The sequence below is a fragment of the Bufo bufo genome, chromosome 5, assembly GCF_905171765.1.
Source record: "Bufo bufo chromosome 5, aBufBuf1.1, whole genome shotgun sequence".
Lineage (NCBI taxonomy): Eukaryota > Metazoa > Chordata > Amphibia > Anura > Bufonidae > Bufo > Bufo bufo.
In genome coordinates this window covers 391,029,134-391,052,728 of record NC_053393.1, presented here as the reverse complement: position 1 = coordinate 391,052,728, position 23,595 = coordinate 391,029,134, and the positions used below count along the sequence as shown (strand labels likewise).

Below are 23,595 nucleotides of genomic sequence, written 5' to 3'. Positions count from 1 at the left end.
AACGCAAGGCACTTTTAAAGGAATTTGGAGTTTGTTTCAGATGCTGTGCTTCCACAGAACACCTGGCAAAAGACTGTAAGGCCATCATTAAGTGCATAGAATGCGGTAGTGACAACCACGTTCAAGCCCTTCATCTGTACCAACACAGCACTACTCCATCCACAGACATTTTCCCCAGGGCAAAGCTTGGCGGGGAGCACGCTGAACAAACAGCAACCTCCACCCCAGTGTTCTCTACATGCACTGAAGTCTGTGGGAAATCCTGCGCTAAGATATGCTTGGTTCGCGTATACGCAAAGGGCAAACCTGAAAGGGCCGTAAGACTGTATACCATTCTCGGCGACCAAAGTAACCGATCTCTCGCAAGTACAAGGTTCTTTGATCTCTTAGGCAAAGCAGGAGGTGCTCTACCTTATACTCTAGGTACTTGTGCAGGGATTACAGAAGTCTGGGGCAGAAGAGCCAGTGACCTTGTAGTTACTCCTCTCAACGGCAACTTGGAAATACCCTTGCCTACTATCATTGAGTGTGATCAGATCCCAACTAACAAGGATTAGATCTCCACTCCTGAAGCTGCCTTGCACCATACTCACTTGAAAGACATAGCTGATCAAATACCAGCCTTTGATGAGAATGCTGATATCCTGTTGCTACTCGGGAGAGACATACTAAGGGTGCACAAGGTGCGCCATCAAATCAACGGCCCACATGATGCACCTTACGCCAAGCGTATGGATCTAGGCTGGGTCATTATTAGCAACGCCAGGAAACCTCTCTCGGTTTCTTCCTTTAAAATTCATGTCCTGCCCAATGGACGCACTACTTTCCAAGACAACAACATCACTATAGTGTGAAAGAAAGACTGTGTGTCAAAGGTACGCCAGAGCGCATCATATTCGATGATAGGAAAGCATTTATCTATCGGGATGACAACATTGGTAACACAGTGTTTGAAGTAACCACAAAAGACAATAAGTTAGTAGCCACAATGAAAGACAAGGAATTCTTGAGAACCATGAGTAAAGAGTTCTATCAAGATGATTCTAACAGCTGGGTGGCGCCGCTACCATTCCGCACTCCAAGGAAGAGAATTCCAAATAATAGACAACACGCAGAGTCACGGTTCGTCTCTTTAGAGCGCAACCTGAAACGGAAACTGGAGATGAAGAAACATTTTGTCGACTTTATGCAGAAGGTGTTTGAGAGAGATCATGCTGAACCTACACCCCCTCTTATACAAGGAGAAGAATGCTGGTACCTACCGTGTTTTGGTGTCTATCATCCTCGTAAGCCTGACCAGATTAGAGTGGTCTTTGACTCAAGCGCTCGCCATGAAGGCGTTTCTCTCAATGAAAATCTTCTCTCTGGACCCAATCTGAACAACACCCTATTGGGAGTCCTACTCCGCTTTAGACAAGAGCCAATTGCCATTATGGACGACATTCAACAAATGTTTCATTGTTTCATCGTCCGTGAAGATAACAGAAACTTCCTCAGGTTCCGATGGTATCACAATAATGATGTCAACAACGAGGTCATAGACTATCGGATGAAAGTTCATGTGTTCGGCAATAGCCCTTCCCCAGCAGTTGCCATTTATGGACTGAGAAAAACTGCCCAAGAAGGCGAACAGGAGTTCGGGACGGATGCACGTCAGTTTGTGGAAAGTAACTTCTACGTGGATGACGGTCTTAAGTCCCTACCTACGGAAGAAGAGGCCATTGACCTTCTCACCAGAACATGCTCGCCACTGCGAACCTCAGATTACACAAAATCATCTCCAACAGCAATAAGGTAATGGGAGCATTTCCTTCCGATGATCATGCTGTCAGTGCCAAGGAATTCCAACCAGAGTCTAACCTTTTCCTCACACAACGCAGCCTTGGATTGCTGTGGGATGTTAAGCAAGACACGTTCACATTTCAAACATCAGCTTGCGACAAGCCCTTCACAAAAAGAGGAGTACTGTCTGCAGTGAACAGTATCTACGACCCTTTGGGATTCATAGCACCCTTTACTATTCAGGGTAAGATATTACTCAGACAACTCACTACAGAGAACACTGACTGGGATACCCCTTTACCCAAGGAGAAACAACAAAGGTGGGAATCCTGGAAGCAGTCCCTCCAGGCATTGGAACAGTTCAAGATACTACGCTCGTACACTCCTGCGTCCTTGAAGAATGCCACCAGACTAGAAATCCATGTCTTTTCGGATGCATCCATGGAAGCCATAGCTGCTGTAGCTTATCTCCAAGCTGTACACTCTAACGGTGGAATAGGAGTAGGATTCGTCATGGGCAAAACCAAGCTAACTCCAAAGCCTGCACATACCATACCAAGGCTTGAACTCTGTGCAGCCATGTTAGCTGTTGAAATTGCTGAGCTTATAGAGCACAAAACAGACCTTGACATTGATTCCTTTGACTTTTACACAGATAGCAAAATCGTGCTAGGATACATACATAATCAAACAAGACAATTCCATGTGTATGTCGGCAATCGAGTGGAACACATCAGGAAATTCTCCACGCCAGAGCAATGGCACTATGTACCCACGACCTTAACCCTGCCGACTTAGGCAGTCGTGCAGTGCCTGCTGCTACATTTCTGGATATATCATGGATATCCCCACCAGTACTCTTGAATGAAGAATTCTTCTCAAGGCCTGTAGAATCTATCTTTGAACTTGTCCAGTCGGACTCTGATAAGGAAATCAAGACCATTGCAGTTACACTTAACACCTCTGTGGAAGCAAAGATAAAACTGAAATCTCGTAGATTTGAGCGGTTTTCGAAGTGGTCTTCGGCTGTACGAACGACTGCACGTCTTATTCACATTGCTCATTACTTTGCAAACAAGGATGGCACAAATCAAGAGTGTCGTAAGTGGCACATTTGTAAAGAACTCCTCACACCAGGTTGATACAAAGGGAGGTAAGAAGGACTGGTGCTGTTGCTGCCTTCCCCTCTGAAGATGGACTCAAGGAACTATCTACTTCCTACCGTTCCACACTTCAAGAGCTTTTCAAAAGGGGTAATCTATCATGCACAGTGCCCATGTAATAAAATCTACATTGGCCTCACGACTAGAAAGTTGAGAAAGCGAGTTAGAGAACATATACGAGATATAGAAAAAAGTAAGGAAGAAGAAGATTTGAATAATTTGAAAACTATACCCCGACACCTTACATTATTCCATCAAAGTAATGGGGATTTACTAAAATTTACAGGCATAGACCAAATACATATGGGCATGCGAGGAGGTGACCTAAGCAAGAGGCTGGCACAAATAGAAAGCAAATGGATCTTCCGACTAGGCACCATGGCACCAAGAGGACTAAATGAGACTTTGGGATTTACTTTATTTTTGTAAAAATACTGTAGGAGGTTTTAAATGTTTTTATGTAATTAGGAATGTTTTTAACAATTGTCTTTTTGATTAGTTATAGAACTCACCTGTGGTCGGGTCTGCTGTGAGTTGATGGAGGAGCCTGGAGTCGAGTGATGGGAAATCTAAAAGAAGGAAAAGGGGAAAAAACATCTGAAGAATTAGAAAATAAATAAAGAACAAATAAAGGAAGAAGAATAATGAAGAATAATGTAAAAGATATCTCAGGTTTAATGGGTGGCATCGGTATCATGTACTAAGAATGTAAATATATTTACATACAGTTAGTAATGCATTATTATATTTGGGCATATTTTTATACATGTGACACTTTTTCACTTGATTGTATTATATATTAGTGGATTTAAGAATGATGGTGATATGTATAATTGGCACTATAATGTCACTGTATTATGATAGGACACTATTAATTATGGATTAATTATTGTATATATTACACTTCACATCTGTCTTAATATTTAATAGTACATTTACACTAAGCACTTTATATGTATTATGATATATCCAAGATAGTGATACATTATATTTTATCCTATTTATTCTGCACGATTAATTGCATATGGCACTTTGCCTCTTATGTGTGGTGTGGGTGATCGTGGTGCCGAAGACGCTATCCAGAGTATTCTGGGGTGTTGGTGGTATTGCCATTGCCCACGCGGCACAGATGATAGGAAAGTGAGGTTCACAATGAAAAACAGATAGGGATATCCTGTTTGTGTTACACATTATGTGTGTTTTATAAACATTTTGTTGATGTCATATTTCGTATGTCCCAAATATCCCAAGAACATTACAAAACTTTAAATGTTATATATATTTATATACCGGAGAAAAGATAATGATAAGTCACAGTTAGATAATAGATTTGCATATAGATCCAGATTATTAACCTTCTGACTCCAGTGCGCATCGCAGTTCAGAGGTGGGCGGACTTGCGCCGTTCCGTCGCCTGTGTTCTTGGTGAGGTCAGACGTAAAGCTGCCCTCACAGGGATCACGCAGGCGGAAGGGCGGAAGTTCCAGATGTGCCATACCAATGAACTATCGCGATGCGCCGAGAACTGAGCAGACGTGGTGTGGATCACATGGATGTCAGGGAGATAAATCATTGGCTGTTAGGACAGTTAAAAAGACCTCCATGGAAATAGTGTAGCCACTCCTCCTGAAGAAGCTAACGCAAAACGCGCGTAGAGGGGCACGCCAGCTAGCGATCGTGAGTCTTCACATACACCAGAGTGACTAGGTAAGAGAGGATAGGATCGTGCAGTTTTATTCCTAGGATACGTGTTTGGATGTACTGATTAGAATGATACCGGTCTGTGTTGACTAATTAATCCAGATTCATATAGGATATGATGCATTGTATTAGGTGACTCCTGTGCTCTTCATGGTCGTATATGACAACATGATATGTACCACATATGGCTGCATGGATAGTCTGAGAGGATATAGATATATGCTTATGTTCATGACGTACTTCAGATGGTAGTCCATGCATGACATTATAATGTAGTGTCATAGGATAAATGTGAGCAATCGCTTGTTGGCACTTTATTTGTTTCCACATCATTGTATGTATGTACAGTACAGACCAAAAGTTTGGACACACCTTCTCATTCAAAGAGTTTTCTTTATTTTCATGACTATGAAAATTGTAGATTTACACTGAAGGCATCAAAACTATGAATTAACACATGTGGAATTATATACATAACAAACAAGTGTGAAACAACTGAAAATATGTCATATTCTAGGTTCTTCAAAGTAGCCACCTTTTGCTTTGATTACTGCTTTGCACACTCTTGGCATTCTCTTGATGAGCTTCAAGAGGTAGTCCCCTGAAATGATTTTCACTTCACAGGTGTGCCCTGTCAGGTTTAATAAGTGGGATTTCTTGCCTTATAAATGGGGTTGGGACCATCAGTTGCGTTGAGGAGAAGTCAGGTGGATACACAGCTGATAGTCCTACTGAATAGACTGTTAGAATTAGTATTATGGCAAGAAAAAAGCAGCTAAGTAAAGAAAAACGAGTGGCCATCATTACTTTAAGAAATGAAGGTCAGTCAGTCAGCCCAAAAATTGGGAAAACTTTGAAAGTAAGGGCTATTTGACCATGAAGGAGAGTGATGGGGTGCTGCGCCAGATGACCTGGCCTCCACAGTCACCGGACCTGAACCCAATCGAGATGGTTTGGGGTGAGCTGGACCACAGAGTGAAGGCAAAAGGGCCAACAAGTGCTAAGCATCTCTGGGAACTCCTTCAAGACTGTTGGAAGACCATTTCAGGGGACTACCTCTTGAAGCTCATCAAGAGAATGCCAAGAGTGTGCAAAGCAGTAATCAAAGCAAAAGGTGGCTACTTTGAAGAACCTAGAATATGACATATTTTCAGTTGTTTCACACTTGTTTGTTATGTATATAATTCCACATGTGTTTATTCATAGTTTTGATGCCTTTATAGTCATGAAAATAAAGAAAACTCTTTGAATGACAAGGTGTGTCCAAACTTTTGGTCTGTACTGTATGTTTTTTAATGAGAATATAATAAATTTTGAAATATTTGTGGGTATATTAGTACTTTATTTATTGTGTTGAGAAATATTTGGAGGAAGTACACCCGTGTACGCACTAGCTATATTGATCCAGTTGAGAAGTATTGAAGTAATGTTTTCTTGTTTATGTTCCTTTGTTCTTTTGTTGCAGGTGTTCTAGTAGAAAAACATCTATATTTCATGGACTTGAACAAGGTTATTATTGTTATACATGTTATTAGAAATCATAGATTTCAACGGGGAGTATCATGTTAAACATGCATGGTTTGCCTTTTCATTATGTGTGTCCCTTCTCTCTTCCCCTAGCTTCTGCTCTCTCTCTTGTCTCCTCCCCTCTTTTTCATTCTGGCTTCACCCCTCATCTCAGCTACTTGCTCTGTTAGCTGCTCACAGCATGATTTTTGGACCTATGCATTTGTTCATCGGTGTATGATCTGCACAGTTTGGAATAAACTTCTTCACGATCTACAAGGTGTCGTTTGGATCGAGTCACTGTCAGCCAATTCACCTAAGATTATGGTTATCGCCATCTCAGCAGAACTATAAGTTCAGAGATCACATTGTAATGCTTAGACTGGAGAGGCAGAACATTACCCCTATTTGCAAACAAAAAGCAGTGCTGTTTTCTGGTCATCTCGCCTACCCTAAAAAATTTACTAAAAAGTTGTACCATGTCAACCGAAAATTAAATATTAAATCGTGGGTCTCTAAATATGGCAACATTTTGTTTTATTTTGTAAAAGTAGTTAAACATAACAAAAACTATACAAATATGGTATTACCATAATCATAACAGCCTGCAGCATAAAGCTAACTTTACCGCACAGTGAATGCAGTAATAACAAAATGCAAAAAACAATGGGTTAGTTGTCTTTTTTCCCCCACTTATATGGGTATAATAACAGGCAGAGCCTTTGTTCAAGGGATATATGGAGGGCATCAACGAATAGATAACGTGCTTGTGGACGCACACCACTCCCCCCATACTTTCTGAAATTTCTGTGGACACCCTCTATGTTTATAAACCATTTTTTCCAATGGTATGAGCTGGTTCACTATCAGTTTCCATTGGTTTAAAGTAGGCGGTCTGTCAGCCATCCATCTGAGCGCTAGAGACTTCCTAGCAAGGAATAAGGTTTCTTCTAAAAATATCCTGTGATATGAGACCATTGCTCGTCATCCAGAATTCCCAGCACACACATCTTGGGACAAGTAGAAACAGTCCCAGGCACCAGATCAGACAAGAATGAGGTCACAGCTTGCCAAAAATTTCTGATATACCTACACTCCCAAATCATGTGCCAGAAGTTGGCATTGGCCTGAAGGCATCTAAGACAGTTACCATTCTCCATTCTAACCATTCTAAATAACCTAGTAGGGGTAAGATAACTCCTATGGAGAATATGTAACTGTACCAGCTTATTGTTAACTGAAGGAGAAACTCTTGTAGGAGCTCCGTGGGCCTCAGCCCACTCTTCCGCTGAAAGCGAAGGAATATATTCCCTCTATTTATCTTCCACAAACAGTGGGAATGTGTTCATTTTAGCACTTATGAGGTGCGTATAGATAGCCGATATAAGACCCCTAGGGCCTTGTGTGGACAACACTCCAATTAATGGGTACTTGGAAATCTTTTTGGCTCCCCTTCCAAATTGTACTGAAAGAGCATGTCTGATCTGAAGAAATCTAAAAAACATATTCTGTGGGATCGCAAACTTATCCTGCAGTTGGGAAAAGGACCGCAGAGATCCTCCCTCATACAAATCTCCCAAAGTCTGGACCCCATGCTCCCTCCACAATACCACTCCTTCATGTTGCTGCAGGTGAGGGAACATAGGGTTCTCCCACAAGGGTAATGCATCTGGCAGGTCCTCATAGGATTTAAGCTTAGCCGCTACCCAGACCTGATGGGCCAATCTATGTAGTGGAAGGGCACGGCCAGGGAACAGACTAATATTTTCCAGTACCGGCCATAAGGAGCTAATCTGCAGGAAATGTTGCAGATAAAATTCCGCATTGGGGAGAGGCGACGAGGATACCCAGGTTGAAAGGTAGGTAGCGTAAATGTCCTGCCAGGAAATACAGAAATAAATCAGGAAGCGCCGCTCCCCCCTGAAGTTTGGGCCTCTGTAGAGTCCGGAGTACTAACTTGCTTCTAGCCTTTCCCCAAATTTTTTTTATTAGCATAGGATGACTATAGTGGACTTTCTCTTTGGGTTAGGAATGTTATGTAGGTTTATTTTGTATATGCCTCTCTGTGTAATGTCTGACCGGATTATGGTTATAAAAGAGCGTGATCTGGTCACAACGTTACACGGGAAATTCTATAGATCAGCACTCGGGTTCCTGCCCCCCATGTGAAAGCCGCCACCGTTAGTTTGAGGGGGATCTAATGGCTGCTGGGTCTGAGAGCAATGTTGTTAGTGAAAGCTGCCAGCGGATCCTCATCAGCAACGGTGGGGTATAGCACACTGATGCCGGTCTCATTGAACCATGGGGGCCCCAACATGAAACATTGGTTGGTGGGACTGGTGGCCATGTGAATGCTATATCACCTTTCTTGGTCGACCCTGTTTTAAAAGGCCTTCCTCAGGGACTGATCCCCCCTTTCGGAACAATGTCTAACAGAGGTTCACTTTGGGTCTGTAGGATATCTGTACCGAATTAAATAGATATTGTCCGATTAGGCCCACATCTGTTTAAATAAAAGGCTGATTCATTTAGAAGCATTTGCACGTGTTCTGGGTGTGGTAGTGGATGGTGAGAATGTTTGAGCTCCACCCACCGGCACTCTCAGGAAGTGTGCAAATGTGTACCTTTCAGTTCTGAAATGTATTCCTATTGGTCAAGGCATGAGGTGGATTGTACCTGCATATCTGTAATATTATTGGGCAGCCATGTGCCATGGAGGGCGGGGTTAGCCCAGTAAAAAAGGTCTAACACATGTTAACAGAACACATAATTTCTTGGACACGAAGCAGACTGTACGCGAGTCTTATTTCATCGGTGCTGGTTGCTTACACTTGCAAGTCTCCATATATCTAAAAGAGCTAATAGTACTTCACAAGGATCAGGATCCGATAGTACCAGGTTCCAAAACTACCACTACACATCATAGAGTGAAGATGATATATACAGTATATACAGAGCTTTAGGGAGTAGAACCATTTTAATAAGGTTTATCCGGCCCATAATTTAAATAGGGAGGGATTGCCATGTCGCGAATTTCGCAGCGAATGTAGAGATTAGAGGTTCAGTATTCAAAGTATAAGCTAAGGGGGGGGTCCCTGGTTATTATGATACCTAGGTATTTAAATCGGTCTACAACTGGTAGATTACAGTATGTCGTGGGCCAGTCTATGGGCATAAGGGGCATCAGAGCCGACTTGGACCAATTGATGTGCAGTCCGGAAAATTGGCTAAAGCCTTCTATCAGCTCAATCGCTCTGGGCAGCGAATGATCTACCCTGTCCATAAAGAGAATCAGATCATGGGCATATATAAACCAACTCTGTCTTCCCTGCCTCCTAGGGTTACTCCGCTGCAGACCTCATCCCGTTGCAGTCTAAGAGCTAGATGCTCTATTGCAACTGCAAACAGAAGAGGCGACAGGGGGCACTCTTGTCTGGTTCCCCTGCCAAGGTTAAACTGTCCTGAATGAGAGCCATTCACAAGGATGTTCGCTTTGGGTTGCCTATAAAGCATATGAACCCATTGGATAAACACTGGGCCAAAACCAAAACAGCTCAATACATTCAGTAAATATGGCCACTCTACCGAATCAAATGGCTTGCTAAGGGCCCCGCCGACCTGCGTAATCACCTGGGCCCTCCTAATATTAGTTGAAGTAGACCTCCCCAGTATGAATCCGGACTGATCCGGGTGTACAACAAGATGTTATGACCCTATTCAACCTACTGGCAATTATTTTCGTGAGCACTTTATAATCTAGATTTAATAAGGAGATGGGTCTGCATGACCCACACTCCAAAGGATCCTTGTCTGGTTTCAAGATCACCACTATGGTGGCCTCGTAGAATGAATCTGGCAATCTCTGTTGTTTCTTTGCCGATTGTAGCACTTTTTCCAGTCTAGGGGCCAGAATATCTATATATCTAAAGTACACCTCGATCGGTATGCCGTCAGGGCCGGGTGCCTTCCCTGTTGTAAGTCCCTTTATAGCTTCCTGTATCTCCTCCAATGTAATGTCCCTCTCTAGCAACTCCCTATCCTCGTTACTCAGGCCGGGGGTGTGTTACCTCCTGCAAATATGCCCTCAGCTATTGGGTGGAGTAGTGAGCCGCTGATCTATACAGATCCTGTAAATCATCCAAAGGATGAGATTATGTGTGCCGAAAAGTTATAACACAATCAATTGAAAAAAACACACATATACAATTATAACACAAATATTTTATTGAATAATAAATATAACAACAGACCATAGACAATGATAAAATGAGTAGCAGCAGTGCAGACAAGCGCTGTGATAAGCAGCTCAGCCGCCTGACTCTGGGTAAATGAGTCCAAAAATCTATACAGATCCTGGTAGAACTCTTGGAATCTAGCTAGGATGCCCATTAGCGATTCTAGTATCCCTCCATCCACGAATACGTATATTGTTGTTCCGGGCAATGTGAGCGAGTACCTTACCCGCCTGACCCCCTAGCTCAAAGGACTGCGATTGTTTACGATCGCTTTTCTCTTGCAGGTGCTGCATGTACTGTCTACCCTTGAGGAGCCACTCTAACCTGTTGGGTTCAGTGGGGTCATTAGTAAAGTTTCTCTCAGCCTCCCTACAGGAGTTCTGAAGCTCCTCCTCTCTACGATGGGTCTCTCTTTTAATGAATGCTATGGATGATTTAATGTATCCCCTCAAATAGGCTTTTAACGTCTCCCACATTAACAGCTCGTCTGTTGTATCGCCCTGGACCTCAAAAAACATGCAGAGTTGATCCGGAATACGATCATTGGACTCCATGAGGGTAAGCCAGAACGGATGTATGCGCATCTTGTTCCCTCTCACTACTTCCCCCAGCAATAAAAACCTCGCCAGTAATGGTGCGTGATCAGAAGGCCCCTGCGGGCAATACTCAATACTCTCCATTTCTGTCAGAGTTAATGCGTTACCCAGAAGGTAGTCTATCCTAGATAAGGCTCCCCTAGAAGGGGTGAAACAAGAGTATTGTACCATCAGAGGATTCCTTTCCCGCCACAAATCCAGCCAGCCCATCTCGGAAGCCACTTTGAAGAGCACGGAGGCTGAGGAAACCACCACTCCATTCCTTGACGTGCTCCGGAAGCGGTCTAGGTCAGGGTTCATTAGCATATTAAAGTCTCCCATACATAGCAGTCTAGCATTTGGATATTGTGCTACAAAACTCACCATAGCCTGCAGCACTGATACACTGGCCAGTGGTGGGTTATATACATTAACCACCTCCGGACCGCCTAACGCAGGATCGCGTTCCGGAGGTGGCAGCGCTGCGCAGAGTCACGCATATACGTGTCATCTCGCGAGACGCAAGATTTCGCTCAAAGCCGGCCCGCGCATGCGCATCGCGGGCCGGCAAAATTTAAAGAACAAGTTCGTCACCAGCCTGCCAGCAACGATCATTGGCTGGCAGGCTGGCGATTTTCAAAAAATCCAATCACAAGCCATATAACAGATCATATTAGTAAATATGATCTGTTATATGGCTTGTCTGCTCCTCTGCTGGTCCTTTTCGTCGGTTGGATCCAGCAGAGGAGCAGACTTCACTGTGAGTACACCAAACACTTCACTGTAGCCCCAGATCACCCCCCTGCACCCCAATTAACCCTTTGATCACCCCTTTGATCACCCCTGTCAATCACTAGTGAAAGACAAAAAGTGATCAGTGTAAACTGTCACTCTTTTTTTTCACTAGTATTGGCTGTTAGGTTTTAGGGATAGTTTAGGCCCCTTGGTTAGGTAGTTAGCGTCAGTTAGCGCCCACCCCACCGCACCGCAGTCACTTTTATTCGCTGATTAGCGTATCGCTAATCAGCATTTGTACTTTTATAGTATCTGTAAGTGATCAAAACTGATCACGGTCAGATCTATAATTGTATTAGTGTCACCTTAGCTCGCCCTCCACCCAAAATGCAGTGTTTGCCCGATCAGGCCTGATCGGTCGCCCACACGTGCGTTCACCCACGCCGCCCCACCGCAGTGACAAAAAATATATATTTTTTTGATCACTGCACATTCATTTTACACTCACTGCGGCGATAAAAAAATCAGTTTTGATATTTTTTATCAACCGCAGCGGCCTCCGGTACTTCGCTAGCCTCCCCTTTGTAAGACAGGTTTGCTTTTTTTCTTGGGTAGTCTCAGGGAATACCCCTAAATTTAGTAGTCCAAAATGTCAAACAGGGGGTATTCTTCTGAAGAGGCCTACAGGATTCTGACCCAGTCGGATGAGGAGTGGGAACCCTCATCTGACGAATCTAGCGGGTCAGAATATGAACCTGTGGAAAGCAGTGGCTCTCTGACCAAAAGTTCGGACGAGGAGGTGCAGGTCCCTGATAGCACCAGGCGTACCAGGCCCCGTGTCGCTAGACCACAGGTTACGCAGGATCCGCTTCAAGAGCAGCAGAGTGGGGCTGTCGCTGCCGGATCACGTGGTGAGGCATACACCAGCAGCGCAGCCCTTCCTGGACCTAGTACCAGCACTGCCGTACAACCTGGTGAAGTAGCGAGCACCAGAAGGGCAGTTGAAGCTGGTACGGTGGCACGTGCAATAGTTACCCCGTCGCAGCCACCGCACAGACAGGCCCGTAGACCCCCTAGAGTCCCTGAGGTGCTGGCAAATCCTGATTGGCAGTCACCAACTTCAGCCGCACCAGTAGTTCCCCCTTTCACCGCCCAGTCTGGAGTTCGGGTTGAGACGGCTCAAATCGGTTCGGCCCTGGGATTTTTTGAGCTGTTCTTGACTGCGGAGCTCTTGGACTTAGTCGTGGCAGAGACAAACCGGTATGCCACACAATTTATAACCGCAAACCCGGGAAGCTATTATGCCCAGCCTTTCCGGTGGAAACCAGTCCAAGTTTCCGAACTTAAAATTTTTCTGGGCCTTCTCCTCAACATGGGCCTGACAAAAAAGCATGAATTGCGGTCATATTGGTCCACGCACCCGATTCATCACATGCCCATGTTCTCTGCTGCTATGTCCAGGACACGATTTGAGACCATCCTCCGTTTTCTGCATTTTAGCGACAACACCACCTCCCGTCCCAGAGGCCACCCTGCTTTTGACCGGCTCCACAAAATTCGGCCCCTCATAGACCATTTCAACCAGAAATTTGCAGATTTGTATACCCCTGAGCAAAACATCTGCGTAGACGAGTCCCTAATACATTTTACCGGGCGCCTTGGCTTCAAACAATACATCCCAAGCAAGCGTGCCCGGTATGGGGTCAAATTGTATAAGCTCTGTGAAAGGGCCACAGGCTATACCCACAAATTTCGGATCTATGAGGGAAAAGATCAGACCCTGGAGCCGGTCGGTTGCCCTGACTACCTGGGGAGCAGTGGGAAGACAGTCTGGGACTTGGTGTCACCCTTATTCGGCAAGGGGTACCATCTTTATGTGGACAATTGGACTTTATGTGGACTCTTTAGGCATTTGTTTCTAGAACGGATTTGCGCCTGTGGCACTGCGCGAACTAGTCGCGTGGGCTTCCCCCAACGGCTTGTAACCACCCGTCTTGCAAGGGGGGAGAGGGCTGCCTTGTGTAACGAAGAACTGCTCGCGGTGAAATGGAGAGACAAGCGTGACGTTTACATGCTCTCCTCCATTCACGCAGACACGACAATCCAAATTGAGCGAGCAACCCGTGTCATTGAAAAGCCCCTCTGTGTCCACGACTATAATGCGCTCATGGGAGGGGTGGACTTCAATGACCAGATGTTGTCTCCGTATTTAGTTTCCCGCAGAACCAGACGCTGGTATAAGAAGGTGTCTGTATATTTGATTCAATTGGCGCTGTACAATAGTTTTGTTCTCTACAGTAAGGCTGGGAGAACACGATCCTTCCTCAAATTCCAGGAAGAGATCATCGAGAACCTCCTGTATCCAGAAGGTTCCGTGGCCCCATCCACCAGTGTAGTTAGCCGTCTACACGAGCGACATTTCCCCAGTGTCGTTCCTGGTACCTCAACCCAACCGTCACCCCGAAAAAGATGTCGTGTCTGTAGCAGGAGTGGAATAAGGCGTGACACCCGCTATTTCTGTCCTGACTGTGCTGACCACCCTGCCCTATGCTATGGAGAGTGTTTCCGGAAGTACCACACACAGGTACACTTAGCATAGGGATTGCATCTCACAGGACAGGCACACAGGGCTATTAGGGCCCATTCACTCACAGCTGCTGCAAACCTCTCCTTTCACCTGGGATAAAGTGCATAACGTACTTCGCCACATCTTTGGGCGATTTGCGCTTTGCACATTGTCCCATGGGGAAGGAGAGGTTTGTTCTATAAAGGTAAAAAAAGCGAAACAAAAAAAAAATTACCGGCAAGTAAAAAAGTTAAACGTTCAGTTAAAAAAGTTTTAAAAAAATTCTATGTTCTGTTCAACAGTTAATAAATTTATTGCGTTGCGGCCTGGTTTTTTCTTTTTTGTTTTGTTTTTTTTACCTTACAGGTGGACCAACCGATTGACTAGCTGCAGCACTGATGTGCATTCGGACAGAAGCATTGCGCTGCTGTCAGATTACACGCAAGTCGGTGTATGCGGCGCTGCAAGACGAGATTTCTCCTCTGCAGTAAAAGATACGTTTGCCGAGGCATATGAGCTGAGGAGGTGGCGGTGTTCATATACTTTGGCAAACACTTTGTATATATAAAAAAAAAAATCCCGGCAATGATTTATTCCTCCACATCGATTGATGTGAATGGAGAAATCTGGTTTGCCAGGGCATACGAGCTAAGTGGGTATGGATGTTGGGCGGAGCTCCTATGTCCTGGCAGACGCCTTTCCCCTCCTTTTTCTTTTTTTGGCAGAGATTTTTTCATCCACATTGATCGATGCGAATGAAGAAATCTGTGCCGTTCATTTTTTTCTTTCAGCCCAGAGGCTGAACGGAAAAAAAATATCTCATTACCTGTATGCTCAATATAAGGAGAATAGCAGAAACTCCTAATGCTGGGCATACATGTAATGATTGCGGAGACCCTCAAATGCCAGGGCAGTACAAACACCCCACAAATAACCCCATTTTGGAAAGAAGACACCCCAAGGTATTCGCTGAGGGGCATATTGAGTCCATGAAAGATTGAAATTTTTGTCCCAAGTTAGCGGAAAGGGAGACTTTGTGAGAAAAAAATTTAAAAAATCAATTTCCGCTAACTTGTGCCAAAAATTTTTTTTTTCTATGAACTCGCCATGCCCCTCATTAAATACCTTGGGGTGTCTTCTTTCCAAAATGGGGTCACATGTGGGGTATTTATACTGCCCTGGCATTTTAGGGGCCCCAAAGCGTGAGAAGAAGTCTGGTATCCAAATGTCTAAAAATGCCCTCCTAAAAGGAATTTGGGCACCTTTGCCCACCTAGGCTGCAAAAAAGTGTCACACATGTGGTATCTCCGTATTCAGGAGAAGTTGGTGAATGTGTTTAAAAAAATGGGAAAAGTTGTCTTTTGCCAAGATATTTCTCTCACCCAGCATGGGTATATGTAAAATGACACCACAAAACACATTCCCCAACGTCTCCTGAATACGGAGATACCACATGTGTGACACTTTTTTGCAGCCTAGGTGGGCAAAGGGGCCCACATTCCAAAGAGCACCTTTCGGATTTCACAGGTCATTTACCTACTTACCACACATTAGGGCCCCTGGAAAATGCCAGGGCAGTATAACTACCCCACAAGTGACCCCATTTTGGAAAGAAGACACCCCAAGTTATTCCGTGAGGGGCATGGCGAGTTCCTAGAATTTTTTATTTTTTGTCACAAGTTAGTGGAAAATGATGATTTTTTTTATTTTTATTTTTTCATACAAAGTCTCATATTCCACTAACTTGTGACAAAAAATAAAAACTTCCATGAACTCACTATGCCCATCAGCCCTTGGGGTCTCTTCTTTCCAAAATGGGGTCACTTGTGGGGTAGTTATACTGCCCTGGCATTCTAGGGGCCCAAATGTGTGGTAAGGAGTTTGAAATCAAATTCTGTAAAAAATGACGAGTGAAATCCGAAAGGTGCTCTTTGGAATATGGGCCCCTTTGCCCACCTAGGCTGCAAAAAAGTGTCACACATCTGGTATCTCCGTATTCAGTAGAAGTTGGGGAATGTGTTTTGGGGTGTCATTTTACATATACCCATGCTGGGTGAGAGAAATATCTTGGCAAAAGACAACTTTTCCCATTTTTTTATACAAAGTTGGCATTTGACCAAGATATTTATCTCACCCAGCATGGGTATATGTAAAATGACACCCCAAAACACATTCCCCAACTTCTACTGAATACGGAGATACCAGATGTGTGACACTTTTTTGCAGCCTAGGTGGGCAAAGGGGCCCATATTCCAAAGAGCACCTTTCGGATTTCACTGGTCATTTTTTACAAAATTTGATTTCAAACTCCTTACCACACATTTGGGCCCCTAGAATGCCAGGGCAGTATAACTACCCCACAAGTGACCCCATTTTGGAAAGAAGAGACCCCAAGGTATTTCGTGATGGGCATAGTGAGTTCATAGAACTTTTTATTTTTTGTCACAAGTTAGTGGAATATGAGACTTTGTAAGAAAAAAAAAAAGAAAAAAAAATCATCATTTTCCGCTAACTTGTGACAAAAAATAAAAAGTTCTATGAACTCACTATGCCCATCAGCGAATACCTTAGGGTGTGTACTTTCCGAAATGGGGTCATTTGTGGGGTGTTTGTACTGTCTGGGCATTGTAGAACCTCAGGAAACATGACAGGTGCTCAGAAAGTCAGAGCTGCTTCAAAAAGCGGAAATTCACATTTTTGTACCATAGTTTGTAAACGCTATAACTTTTACCCAAACCATTTTTTTTTTTTACCCAAACATTTTTTTTTTATCAAAGACATGTAGAACAATAAATTTAGAGCAAAATTTATATATGGATGTCGTTTTTTTTGCAAAATTTTACAACTGAAAGTGAAAAATGTAATTTTTTTGCAAAAAAATCGTTAAATTTCGATTAATAACAAAAAAAGTAAAAATGTCAGCAGCAATGAAATACCACCAAATGAAAGCTCTATTAGTGAGAAGAAAAGGAGGTAAAATTCATTTGGGTGGTAAGTTGCATGACCGAGCAATAAACGGTGAAAGTAGTGTAGGTCAGAAGTGTAAAAAGTGGCCTGGTCTTTCAGGGTGTTTAAGCACTGGGGGCTGAGGTGGTTAATTACGACATATGGGGTGCAATTAATATGTGCAAACACAAAAATACAAGCCTCTGCGTCTCCCAACGCAAGCAGCGATGCACCAACATAGCAACACCTCTAGAGTATGAATTCCCATATGCGTTGGCGCTCCACTGAACCCAGGGCTTCTTAATTCTGTTGCCCGTCTCAGGTGTCAAATGGGTTTCTTGCAAGCCCAGAATATGCGGATTATGCCGGCGCACATGAGAAAACACAGCAATCCTCTTTCTAGTCCGCCCAGCCCCCGCCATCTAAATTTAAATACAAAAAGTTGCATAAGCATTACCCCTTTGAATGGCACAGCAGAGCACTCTTCCCTGCAACTCGCTCTGCAGATTTGCCACGACCACCTCTTAGAAATATTAAAGCGCCACCATGAAATACATGCATACCAGAAAACAACAACCAGTAGAAACAATGCATAAACACACTGGGCAGACTGAAGGTCTGCGTCAAACATGGCCGTATGCTCGGGGACCTGCACGGTGTATTTAGGTGTTATGCCAGTGCAGGTGTCCGCCGGGTGGGTCCCAGTGCCATTTGTTGTTAAACAGCCATATAACATCCAGAAAAGGTACAGAAATGAAACATTATGTATAACTAACAGTCCCGCATGTCACGGATAAGCGGCCCTAGGTCACATACAATACCCAGGGTCCTCATCTGGAAACGGCGCTCGGCATTAAACAGGTAAGTACTGTCCTCAGTTCGGTCGGGGTCAGATAAGTGAGGACAAATCCAGGAATCCCGAGCAGAATGAAAGAGGTGGGTCAGCATCCCGGTCTGCTGGCTAGCCACTCGTCAGCCTCCCTCAGGTCCGGAGTCGAGCAGGATACGCCATGGAGTATTGGATATTCAGCTCACAAAGCTTTCTCTTAACGGCGACAAAAGTAGATCTCTTTTTCTGGAGTTCCGCCGAGAAATCGGGAAACGGTGAGATCCTCGAGTTGTTGTATGATATGTCTGGTGCAGATCTGGCCAGATTGAGTAGAAGATCCCTATCTTTCCAGTTTAGAAGTCTGGCTAGCAGAGGTCTAGGAGGGGATCCTGGAGGTGGAGGTCTAGCCAGAACCCTGTGGGCCTTTTCCACGGCAAATGTCGCCGAAAACGTGGCCTCTGGGAACGTGGTCTTAAACCATCTTTCCATGAAGGCCGCTGGATCCGATCCTTCCGCTCTTTCTGGAAAGCCAAGGATGTGCACATTATTTAGTCTGGATCTGTTCTCCAGATCATCACATTTCTGCTGCCACAATTGAACCGTTTTCTCAAAATCCGCCACTTTGACCTGTATGGGTCGAGTGATGTCCTCCAATTCGGAGACTCTGCTCTCCGTCTGTCTCGCCCTCTCTCTCAGCTGCTGCACATCGTGTCTAAGGAGACCAAGATCCACCTTCACCTCCTCGATTTTACTCTTGAGGGAGGTCTGGCACATGGTGATGGCAGTCATAAGTTGTTCATGGGCCGCCTTAGAAGAGAGCTCAGGCCCTTCATCACTGGGAGAATCTTGCTGCGAAGCCGCGTTGCTACGAGTCGCTGGGGCCCGCGGGGTAGATGGGACCGCGGCGCCATGTTGGCCCTCAGTTCTGACGAACTCCTTAAGCCGATCCACAGCAGCTTGCGACTTGCTGGGGCTCATTTTCTTCCTGCGGGTTGATCCCCTTCTCTTCTGCACCTGTCACTCTATGTTTGCGGCTATTGGTTAGTCAGGATGGAGTAGGATTGTTAGCGGGACTCGGAGCTGCACTCAGATGCGTGCGCTCATGCCGACAGTTGGCCACCCCCCCCCCCAAAAATACATTTTTAAAAGTCTCTCAATGCATATGGAACATTAAATAGTGCTTCTTTACTCACCCCTCTGCAGCTCTTTTTTGTTCGCTCTCTGTACGTGGGCGGCAGCTCGTCAAATGAGATAATCAAGTATCTGTATCTGCCCAGGAGTGTATTAGGGTGCATTCACACGACCGTATATATAGATCCGCATCCATTCTGCAATTTTGCGGAAAAGGTGCGGACCCATTCATTTCAATTCAGCACATCCATTGTTCCGCGACCCCGCAAAAAATATGTTGCGGACGAGAATAGGCATTCTTTATATAGCGCCGGCCATGTGCGGTCCACAAAATGCGGAACGCACATGGCCGGTATCCGTGTTTTGTGGATCCGCAATTTGCGGACCGCAAAACACTTATGGTCGTGTGAGTGCACCCTTACACTGAGCTCCTCTCCAGTCTTCCTCCCCTACCTACAAAATAGTCCCTCACATACAGCCCCAGCCATTTCACTATTAGCACTATAGTATACCATGAACCCCCCACCACCACAAACACAATTTCATTATCCACTGTCTAGAGACATATATAGCTATGTATGTCTATGGATTTAGAAGCGGTGATGGAAGAAGGAAGGAAGTTGGCTGGGCCTCGTCACCTGTTTCTCCATGAGACACATACCAAGAGAAGAAAGAGAACAGGAAAGCTACTGTACACTTTTTGTCTAGCAGTGAATGTAGGAAAAGGACCAGAAATTTGGCCACAGGAGAAGCAGTAGGGGATTTTACTAGAGAAATCGTAATGAAAAGAAAATGTAATGACCATAAACAGCCTAACAATATTTATATTGCAGATATACAGAGGTCTCGCAAGTGACAACATTAATTGGTTCTGGGATGACCATTGTATGTTGAAACCATTGTAACTTGAGTCCATAAGGCTAGTTTCACACTAGCGGCAGGGGAGTCCGGCAGGCTGTTCCGGCGGGTGAACAGCCTGTCGGATCCGTCCTGCCGCTAGTTCACGTGTGTCCCCGGACTGCCGCTCCCTCCCCATTGACTATAATGGGGGCGGAGTTCCGGTGGCAGCATGGCAGCGCACGGCTAGAGGAAGCCGGACTAAAAGTACTGCATGCTATTCTATTTTATTTTATTTTATTTGATTGTATGTTATTTCCTTTCTGTTAGACTATGTTATATCAGGAATGGTTTCACAAAACATGGCATACACAAAACATCTAATCTACTTGCCTATGTTAGCTAATCAAGATAGCCACCTGCAAAGAGAGGTTAGCATTATAATCAACCTTTTGACTATACTCTCTTTCTACCAATGGGGGGGGTGCGATAGATTGTGTTTGCTTGATCTTGAAGTATGTACCTTTTGCATATAGAGTTGAATAGCTATTTCATTCCTTGTTAAGATGAAACTGTCCATTTACACATGTAGTATGTAGCGTATATGTTGCATCTGTTATACACCTGACTGATTTTATGCTTGTTGAATTATTCAATAAAAAGAGATTACATAAAAAAAGAATAATAATAATAAGCCGATACCCAAGACATAAAGCAAGTCCTTAAGTAAAACAGATAGGAGTAGATGCTGGAAGCCGTAAATGTTTACTGACCAATTGTGTCAGCTGCAGTTATCATGGGAAGTTAGAGAGCTCCTTTGGACTTCAGAGGATGTTAGGATCCATATGTTTAGATGCTGGGATCATCCATACTCTATGAAGCGGCAAAGTGCCGATAGGCAAGTATTCACAAATCTTGTCAAGGAAGATGTGTCCCCATTCTTACGAATCGACGTATAGCCGTACGAATGCAGCCTCTTATCTATATCAAATGTGTCATGATTTTGACGTAATGCAGGCCCTCAACAATAGGCATGAAAATCGCCTTTGATGAAACCATATGCATTTTCACTTTTGCGCCATTAGATGGCATGATTTACCAAGGTACTGCCAGTACGCAAGGCTTTAAATAGCACTGCTGACAGGGCCAGGTCACGTGATATATTTCGATGTGATCAGCTTTGCCTTTATCGGTAAGGATTACAGCCGCATGCAATGTCATCACCGGCTCAGAAAGAAATCAGGACTATGAAGGATTTCTTGGAGGAAACTGAAATGCATTTACTTGAATGCAAGGTCTGCTTTGAAAAGTACAGACAGCAGCAGAGACGCAGGCCCAAAAACCTTCCCTGTGGCCATACTATGTGTCAAGACTGCGTCTCCTCTCTCTGCCGTCCTGGAAATGAAAGGCTAGAGTGCCCATTCTGCCGCAAAGCCTGTCGAAAGCAGGATACTAGTGTGTGTCTCCCTATTCTACACCTTTTAGAGATCTTAGGACGGGTTGTTCCAGATCAGCCTGAAGCTTCTTCTGCAGACTGCGCAAGAAGTCAAGTGACAAAACTTAAATCTGCAAGTTTCAACCTTAGCGTGTCGTTTGGTGGTTGGGGTGTACTTTTTAATCCAAGTGGCATTGCTTTCTGTACCAAAACCAAATGCTTGGTCGTGTCACATGATGGAAAGAAAAGAATTGCCAGATTCACAATGAATGGGAAGTGCTTGCAACAAACTGGGGCAAAAGAGGATTCTGACAATGCCATTATTTACCCAGCTGATGTAGCAATGACCTTTGATGGTTTCATAATTGTGACAGACACAGGGGATCATTCCCTTAAGGTGTTCAGTCAATCTGGGATGTGTAAGTTGGTGGTTAAGCGGCCGTTCAGCTTGCCCTGGGGCCTGGGCATCAACTCTAAAAATGAAGTCCTGGTATCTGATCCTGACAATGGAAATCTTGTTCTCTTAGCTGTAGACTTTGACAATGGAAACATCCAAAAATGTATAGACATTTGTTCCCATTTGAGCCATCCCAGAGAGATGGCTGTGTGCCCAAGAAGCGGAGAGGTTATCGTGGTAGAGCACCTAGCCAAGAACAGCAAAAACTCTTACAGTACTTGCTTGAAACTTTTTAGTAGTCAGATGAAACTCATGAGGCAAATTGATAGTTTCAGCTTGAGCTTGCTTCTACCTTTAGCCGTCCATACTTCTGGGGTGGCATTTGACCGGTCCGGTAATATTTTGCTAGCAGACATCAATAATAGATGTGTCATTTGCCTTCACAGAATGGAAGGGTTTAATACCATAAAGCATATTGTTGCCAGTGGCCTATCGTACCCGGTGGCATTGGCCGTGTTAGAAGACGGTTCTGTTGCTGTGTTAGACAGTGGTAATCACTCCGTTCTAATTTATTCTCCATAATCATAGTATGGTTGAGAAATCTTCACTCCAGCATGTTTTCTCTAAGTACTAAAATGTATATGTTTAATCGCAGCATATAGAAAACAAGGTAGGCCTCATAATCTATTCAAAAATAGGAGCTTGTGCCTATCGGTGACATTATTGTCCACAAAAACTGTTCTGGGCATGTGTAATGTCTATAATAGGGGTCAGCAACCTCCGGCACTCTGAAACTACAACTCCCAGCTGGGAGTTCTGAGAACGGCCAAGCAAGTGTGCGTGCTGGGATTCGTAGTTTCACCACAGCTGGAGTGCCGAAGGTTGCTGTTCTCTGGTCTATAATAAAATGGTCTAAGGGATTTGTGTTTTGCACAAAACTAGGATACCGGCCGAGTATATGCCGCCATTTTTTTTGTTTTTTTTACTCCCAAAGAAATGTCCTATCCGTGTCCGCAAAACGGACAAGAATAGCACATGTTCTATTTTTTTGCAGGGCTGCGGAATGAACTTATGGTTGCAGACAACATCTTTTGTGGCACCATTGAGATCAATGGGTCCGCATCCAATTCACAAAAAACACGCACTGGAAGTGGGCCAAAATGGCCGTCTGCATAAGCTCTAAGGCTGTGACATAACAAGGCACAAAATAGGTATGGACAAAAAACTAGCACAAAAGTTGTCAAAAAAAACTTGTCTAGCATGTTGTAAATGAATCAAAATTGTGGCACATACACTTCATTGGGGGGGTCATTTATCAAACTGATGTAAAGTAGAACTGGCTTAGTTGCCCATAGCAACCAATCAGATTCCACCTTTCATTTTCCAAAGGAGTTGTTGAAAACGAAAGGAGGAATCTGATTGGTTGCTATGGGCAACTAAGCCAGTTCTACTTTATACCAGTTTGATAAATGACCCCACATATATTTAGCGCAGCAAGCATGCAGCACAGATTCTAGCACAATTTAAGACACAATCCAGGCACAGTGAGATTGGTATATCTGCCCCATTGTCTTAGCCATTTTTAACATTTTCAAATTGGTTAGACATTTTAGTTGATTGCTGATAATCTAAAGTGTATGGGTCAACCTGTCTCTTAAAACATTTGTCCGAGTTAATTTTTTATTTATTTATTTTTTCAAAAAGGCATGGAAGGTAATAGAATAATAAAAAAAATTATACACACTGTCCTGACCCCC

At 44.1% G+C, this 23,595-nt stretch overlaps 1 protein-coding gene across 1 annotated transcript; it reads left to right on the top strand.

Moving 5' to 3' along the window:
* Positions 1-21,220: 21,220 nt before the first annotated feature.
* Positions 21,221-22,750, top strand: NHLRC1 (NHL repeat containing E3 ubiquitin protein ligase 1). Its single transcript, XM_040433017.1, has one exon. The coding sequence runs from the start codon at positions 21,221-21,223 to the stop codon at positions 22,418-22,420; it is 1,200 nt and encodes a 399-aa protein (XP_040288951.1). The 3' UTR covers positions 22,421-22,750.
* The last annotated feature ends 845 nt before the right edge of the window (positions 22,751-23,595 follow it).

What these genes read in the sequence shown, in the direction of transcription:
- NHLRC1 (XM_040433017.1), top strand. Translation starts at nt 21,221, where the DNA reads ATGTCATCACCGGCTCAGAAAGAAATCAGGACTATGAAGGATTTCTTG.